General features: G+C 43.7%; 1 protein-coding gene across 2 annotated transcripts; it reads right to left on the reverse strand.

Annotated features, from left to right (window-relative positions):
• Window positions 1-349: 349 nt before the first annotated feature.
• Window positions 350-6281, reverse strand: ecsit (ECSIT signaling integrator). Of its 2 annotated transcripts, none has more exons than XM_080792508.1 (8): window positions 6164-6281; window positions 5498-5656; window positions 4616-5042; window positions 3696-3919; window positions 2881-2938; window positions 2229-2377; window positions 1891-1996; window positions 350-1520 (listed from the first exon to the last, which is right to left on the reverse strand). In XM_080792508.1, exons 2-8 carry the CDS (start codon window positions 5633-5635, stop codon window positions 1219-1221), a joined length of 1404 nt encoding a protein of 467 aa, XP_080648634.1. In that variant the 5' UTR covers window positions 5636-5656; window positions 6164-6281; the 3' UTR covers window positions 350-1218. The 2 variants fall into 2 exon arrangements, with proteins under 2 accessions (XP_080648634.1, XP_080648633.1); XM_080792507.1 differs by having other exon boundaries at window positions 4616-5045.
• Window positions 6282-7465: the final 1184 nt, after the last annotated feature.

The following is a 7465-nucleotide window of genomic DNA, read 5'->3' on the forward strand; positions in this document are numbered from 1 at the left end:
TGGGTCTCTCACCACGTGCAGAATTATGGCCTTACTGTACTAACTCCTTTTCAGATAGTTTTGTTTTGGAATAACAACCTTGGATTTCCAACCTACATACCAAATGTATCTACTGAGCAAACACAGCCCAGGGGTTATCCAGACTACGGGCAGCACGAAGGGGAAGGCAAAGATTGCATGGTTCACCAGCAAGACCCGAGAGGTGAGCCCCCCCAAAACACAAACATCTTTGTCCTTTCTTATCACACACATTCACAGTTTTAAGTGTTACGGCACTTTCAACATTTCCATAGAATATACCAGTCTAAAAACAGCTTGTAACATTTTAAAGACATTTATGACCACAAAAGACAGTGAAAATCATTTATTGAGACCAATAGGTTCAGGACTGGACATGGCCCCTGCTTGGCAAATGGGGCAGTAGCCCAAGCCTACTGTGCCCACTGGTGATCAAAGTTTGCCCTCTCCAAAGACCCTCCATACCGCTTGGCTTAAGGACTTTGCATTCGTTAAATAAATAATTGAGACTTTGAGACCATTATCGTGCTCTTGTCATCATTATCTATCTTCAAAAGTAATTATACAGTATTTATAGTTATACTCACTGCAGCTTAATCTCATTACAATCTCTGACATGAGTTGACTATAGCTACAACGACCGACAATGGATTAATCTGATTGCTTCCCACACTGATCAAGTCTAATGTATACATTGCATGACGGTGATGCTTGACAGAAATAACAGTTCAGCTGTATCGTCCACGTAAACACATTGGTTTTCTCCGTTATGTTCTCCGGGTATCAACCATGACACGCGAGTCTGCTAGTTCAGTGGTTCTCAAAGTGGGGTCCGGTGACCCCCAGGGGTCCTTGATGGAGTTCCAGGGGGTCTTCACTCTCCAGCTAATAGTTAGGAACCAAATATGGGAGAGTGTACACTCTGAGTTAAATGAAAATTGATTATTTTTTACAATATAAATTTAAGATATAGAAATACCATTGCATGGGGTTCCGTAATGCATGTCAAACTGGGGGTCCTTGAAATTAAAATAGGTTGAAGATCACTGCTAGAGCCGTAAAAATCTTCTCTCATGCCGGTCCCTCCCTGGCATATCTTTTCAAATGGGGGTCTGTGAGCCGATTGAGTGTCAATTTTTAGGGGTCCTTGACATGCAAACGTTTGAGAACCACCGTGCTAGTTGACAGTCTTGGGAAGGTTCACTGCTTAACCCCCCGGCTGCGCTGTGGCTCCTCTTCCACGGTGATGTCAATCACTTCCCCCGGCTGCGTCCACTCCGCCCGGCCCTGGGCATCGTCTGTCTCTGCCTCGGGCTGGTAGCCGTGGCCGGCGTTAGGATCCGCCACCCCCTGGAGCTCTCGTGGTCCCGATTCAAGACGGAAGATGGTGGGCACACGGCCCAGTATGTGGTTGGTCTGCTGCAGGCCCGAGATCCACTGGTTGAGCGTGGCCTGGTCTCCCTGGCTGGTCATGCACATGGCAAACACGGCACCCTCGTCCACTGGAAAGAAAGGAGAGCGCTGTAAATGTTCTGTTACATTATAGCACGGTGTAGAACTACAGGAAAGAAAATGCAGAGAGAGGAGCGTAACATGCTTCATGGGTCATGGGTTTCGGGTTTCAAAGCCATCATATCAATGGCGGACATGGTGATTTCCCATGAATTAAAATAACTAAATGGCCACTATGCGAGTATGGTCAATGCTGGGTAATCCAGTCACTAAATGCCTCAACCACCATCTCTGCAATGCTACTCAGAAGCATGGTGGTCCATGTGGGTTTTTATTGACTCCAAGACCTGTATGTTGATGAGTAACTAATGTTTTATTATGCAAACACAGAAGTGAATTGTTTCAGTATATACAACTTACAATCCTCCACATCAAAGGTCTCTTCTTCTCCGAAGTCGCGGTCCAAGTCCAGGTCGAGCTGAAGTGGATAGTCAAAGCACCTCTCTGGATCGTAGGGCTCCTCCACCTGACAGACACACACACAATCGGGTAAGACCATTTCGTAGTTTTGTACGAGATCGATACTGTCAATGATGTGGGTTGATTTCCTCCCATGTTAAGCAATAACATTGAAAATGGAGAATTGGTCATGCAATAAGAGCAAACAATCTCATCAATACTATATCAAGCATTAGATGAAAAATGCATCACCACTCGGATGACAAGAACAAAAGAGGAGGGTATCTAATTATCCCCACCTTCTCCTCGGGTGGCAGAGGGTCTGCCCTGAGGATATAATAGTACACACAGGTCTTCCTTAGCCACAGAGGGAAGGGGCCTTCCACAAACAGTGGCCTGCTGGGGTTATGTTTGGCTAGCAGCTCCATCTGGTCAGGACTTTGGATACCTGTCATCAGGCAGAGAAGCAGAAGAGGAATTACATTTTTTTTATGCAAGTCTAATGGCTCTTTTTGACTATGATGGATAACCCAGAACCTTCGAGAACCTAACCCATTCTGACCTGAGATCAGATTCTAACGCACAGAAGAATAGTGGTTCTTTAACGCATTTTGACCTGAGATCAGATTCTAAAAATGTCTTAAATCCTGACAGTTTAAAAAAATAGCTAAAGCATAACCTAATGCTAACACCAAAATGGGTTCCCGCCCAAAATGGGTTTTAAAACCTCAAAGAGAAATAGCTACAAGCTCACATTGCAGCGCATACTGACACGCTGTGAGCTTGAAGATCAGCTTTTTTTTTTTTAGAAGTGGAAGTTCTGAGTTCCCAGAACTCGGGGTCGTTACCACCTCCTGAGCAGGCCCCAAATTAGATTCTGAGAAGTGAGAACCGTATCTGATAATACAGTATCTGTATATACAGTACATTAGATACGTAATGCTTCCTTACCGACAATATGAGGAAGTGTGACTTCCTCTCCTGACTCGGTGATGTCTGTGCACGGCATCTACGAGTGAAGAGATGGAAACATGATTATCTCTTCCATCTGGCAGCACATCTACATATTAACACAGAACTAATACCAACATGAATATTGTTCATATTATTACAAAATCTGATAAATGTCAGAGACAGAGCATCTAAACAAATTAAAGCTGACAGTGAAAAGGCACTTATAAACAACATCAAATTATGCATACTGGGTTCATTGTGTGTTAGCCCACTAGTTCTGGAAAATGGAACCGAGCTGGCGGAACTTTACAAAACGTGTTTTACTCAGGCATCCGAGTTGTGCATTGCAGACTTGAACTCTCGGTTAGTGAGAAGAAGTTAATTACACTTTGAATAATTATATTTTTGCGTCTTATAATCCCCTTGGGGATGGGCCCTGGACAAGGACAAGACAAAATGTATTTCATTCATTCATTCACTTCAGAATGGCGATGGCTTCTTCATAACAATGATATTGTTCTTATACTTATTCTTGACACTATAGAGTAGACTGTACAGAATGTCCTTGGCTTGAAAAGACATGATGGGGGCATGGGGCCCAGTGATGCAGATTTACATTGAGTTGAGATCAACTGGATCTCACTGTGTCACTGTACTGTGGTCATAACTGGACGGAAAATTTGCATTTTTCCCAGTTGGTAATATTGAATACTGTTTATATCTTTGTTCAACTCTATGAGATGAGATTCAGGGCTAAGAAACAACACACACACAGTCACACACACACACACACACACACACACACACAGTACCTGGTAAACGACGACCTTGGCATCAAGGTCGTTAGCGATGCGTGTGAGGCTGAAGCGGGCTAGGTCCACCGGGTCTTGGTGCAGCTGATGGGGCACAGGGTACGGGTTCACGTGCTTGAACCTGGGGAACCAGTACATGATGCGCTGGAACTTCCTGTAGGGGTGGCCCTTCACCCCAAAGATCTGAGCCAGCAGAACTTTGGTCTCCACGTTGGGCATGATACCTGAACACACACACACGCACGCACACAGGCAAGTAAGCCCATGTCATACAAGATGTTTAAGTATTGATTATTCTATTTAAATGTATTATTTGTATAATCGATTAACTCGATTACGATTGGTTCGACACAAACACATATTAACACAATGAGCACCGGGATTTCATTCAAAATAGCAGCTCGGGGTGCCGCGGAAGATATGGTAGCTTTTACTCTTAAAGGCCCCCACTTCCGTTCCGTACAAAAACCGGGAGGCATAATGTTGCTCGCAATCCATGGGTTGGATTAGCTATGACGTTTCCACACCTACGCTCTAAATGGGTTAACCCATTTAGACCTGAACTCGATTCTACAAATGTCTTCAATTTTCTGAAAAACCCATGTTTCTTCAGTGGTTCTCAACCTTTTCCATGTCAAGGACCCCAAGAATTATCTGTATTTGGCCGCCGACCCCCATCTGAAAATATTTTGTTTCAGTGACCTCCCATAAACAAAGATTTGAGTTAAAAACGTTCACTCCGAAAGAATATATATATATTCAAAGGTTTGTGCCACATTTTCACGATTTTTCAAAAATAGCAGACCTACAAGCTCGTACCTATGAGCTTGTAGATCTGCTATTTTTCAATAGCTAAATTATAACATAATGTTTAAAACACCAAAAGGGGTTCCCGCCTAGAATGGGTTAAGGACACGTACCATAATTCTCCATCTGCTCCAGCAGCTGCACGGCACACTCCTGCTGCCGGGGGTAGTGGTTGAACATGCGCTGGATATAGTTCCTGGGCACAAACACCTCCTTGGGGAACACGTCCAGCAGCTTGTTGTACACGGCCAGGTCTCGCTCCACGCCGAAGTCGGCCATCTTGATCAGGGCGGCGTAGATGAACTCCACGTGTCCCCGGCGCCGGACGTCCTTCTTGATGAAGACGTCCACCACCTTGTTGAAGGTGGCCTTGGTCTTCACGTCCTTGGCCACGCGCTCGAAGATGCCATCATACGTGACCAGCGACTTGTCCTTCTTCTTCCCCTCTTCCTCACCGCCCTGCTCCTCCCCGCCACCTCCAAGGTGGGAGGGCACTGTCTGGCTCTTGGCGCATGCTGGGCTTCCGTGGAAACGCCTCAGCTGCTATGGGTGAGATTTCAGTGGAATGATTAATCGAATAATTGATTTATTGTTTGATTTTCATTATATTAACAGTTTGTAGAATAGGTACAGTTCAGGAAAAATACAGGTCAATACAAAATCTGCTAAGAGGATAAAACCGTAAAAAGCACTAAGACTTGTTTACAATGTTTACATTTTCAATTCATCAGAACATTCAAAGACAAAACATTTAAAAATGGTGTTTGAGGAAGGATTCCCAGCATGCCAAATTGTTATTGTTTTATAGACCTTTATTTGCTTTGTTGTACACTATATGAATGTGATGGGGGATATATATTTAAAGTATTTGGTTGTTTGCTTTTGCGAGGCAATTTGGCAAATAAAAGAGTTGTCAAATCGAAAGCCGCTGTCTCACGGCTCTTCCTTCAGAGCAATAATACACTTGTCAGTGACGGTCATTGCTTTATGTTTACCTGTCCATCCTCGCAGTACAGCTGTAGGGCCTTTGTGAGGGCCGACGCAGAGGCTTGCTTTGACTTGATCCGGCTGGCATTATGCAGGGACACAAGCCCCACACTCTGGAGCCGCAAGAGGCAGCGAGCACAATTCATGCTGGTTCAATCTTATGGACCCTGAGAGGCAGAGCACGACCGGGGCATTGCAGTGTTAGTGTTTTATACAACACTACATAAAGGGAACTGATCTGAAGATCCCATAATGCAGAGATACTGTCGTACAGAAGGAGCTGGCCAAGGAACTTGAAGGTTGAATACTTTAGATGTCTCTTCCAGCTCCATATATGGCGCTCTAGACCAAACACGTCGAAATATGGAGTTTGTGATGTCATACGTTGGATAGGTTAGTTAGAAATGTGGGATTCATATATGGAGTACCAACATTCAAAACTATCACATATCCATATGACGTCGGTGAAAGTCTTCGTTACAGTTAGTGTAGTTACAAAGTAAGTGTATACAAAGATGTAATTTGTTGATCTATACTACCAAGACCATGACACAGATAATGTGCTTCCAGCACAAGAACAGATCCAAAAAAGCTTAACGATTGAAACCAACACAATACAAAGTATATAATTCGCGTTTTAATATGGTGTACAGCTCACAGCAGCCAGTACTCACCATGATCGTACAGAATGTTTGTTTATGATGTTATTGCATGGTTTATTGAGTCTCCTTCACACAGGGGCACCTCCATTTTGACAACACCGGTCGTGGTTCAACACCCTTTCAGCTTCCCCCTAACAAGCAGAAACAAGAGCACAAGACCTTTGTTCCGCCCTCGTATTTCAGAAGGTACAGTCCCATAGCCCGGAGAGACCATCGAGCGCAGTTCTGATTGGATAATATGATGTTTTATTTATTTTATAACATAAAATGAAACAACAGAACACAGGCCTGTTTTTCGTATGAAACAGCAGTAGATGGGGAAGATGAAGAGAAGAGTTGTGTAATTTCACAGAGTTCAACAGAAATGTTTAAAAGTATTTTGTTGTGATTTTACATTGAAAGAAAAAGGGATGTTGTGATATGTGCTATGATTTATAACAGCCACTAGATGGATAATGATGATGATGACTATATACTACTGCTCCCACCCCTAGACCAGTGGTTCCCAAACTTTGTCATGTACTCTTGGGTCAAGGACCCCCAAATTGACACCAATTAGATCGCGGCCCCCCATTTGAAAACATATGCCAGGGACCCCCCATAAGAGAAGATGTAGTTTAACTCTGAGAGTGTACAAATGGAAACGAGTCCATTTGGTTCCATTTGTACACTCTCTGAGTTACAGACCCATAAGGGTCCATTTGGTTTACTAACTATCATTTAGCTGGGGACCCCCTGGAGCTCCCTCAATGACCCCTGGGGGGTCCCCGGACCCCTCGTTGAATAACGAAAACAGGCCTGTGTTCTGTTGTTTCATTTTAGGTTTTAAAATAAAACATGATATTTTCTTGTTTTCTCAATTTTATTTTGAAAGAAAAACAAATTATAGTTAGTACAATTTCGGGAAAGATGAGATGTATTTAGGACAATCTCGATCACTTACCTGATGTTTTCTGCTGATTTGAAAACTGTCAAGTGGCATTTCTCCCTCAGCCTATAGTGGGAATAGGCATCCACGACTTGGGAAGCCGTGGAAATGCACGGCTTGGGATACACTGCCATGTCTTCCTTCTCAGAATGCATTTCTTTCATGTGGATTCCAAGGGATTCGATTTCCCAAAAGTTGCGTAACTGATCTGACAGTGCCTCTTCCTCTCCGACGCTGATGTGCATCACTTCAATGTCCACAACTTCAGTTATGATATTTAGCGTGGTGACTTCTCCTTGCACCAGCCTTCCAAATACACTTTCCAGTGCAACTAAACTAGTCCAAGCATAGCTTTATACAAGAACAGGTGCCAATGCAGTTGTGCT

The sequence above is a fragment of the Protomyctophum bolini genome, assembly GCF_963924005.1.
Source record: "Protomyctophum bolini genome assembly, chromosome: 20".
NCBI lineage: Eukaryota > Metazoa > Chordata > Actinopteri > Myctophiformes > Myctophidae > Protomyctophum > Protomyctophum bolini.

What these genes read in the sequence shown, in the direction of transcription:
- ecsit (XM_080792507.1), bottom strand. Translation starts at nt 5,635, where the DNA reads ATGAATTGTGCTCGCTGCCTCTTGCGGCTCCAGAGTGTGGGGCTTGTG. An exon ending in CACACTTCCTCATATTGTCG is followed by an intron (nt 2,378 to 2,880) that starts GTAAGGAAGCAT and finishes GCCTGATGACAG; the next exon opens with GTATCCAAAGTCCTGACCAG. An exon ending in CTCTGCCACCCGAGGAGAAG is followed by an intron (nt 1,997 to 2,228) that starts GTGGGGATAATT and finishes TGTGTCTGTCAG; the next exon opens with GTGGAGGAGCCCTACGATCC.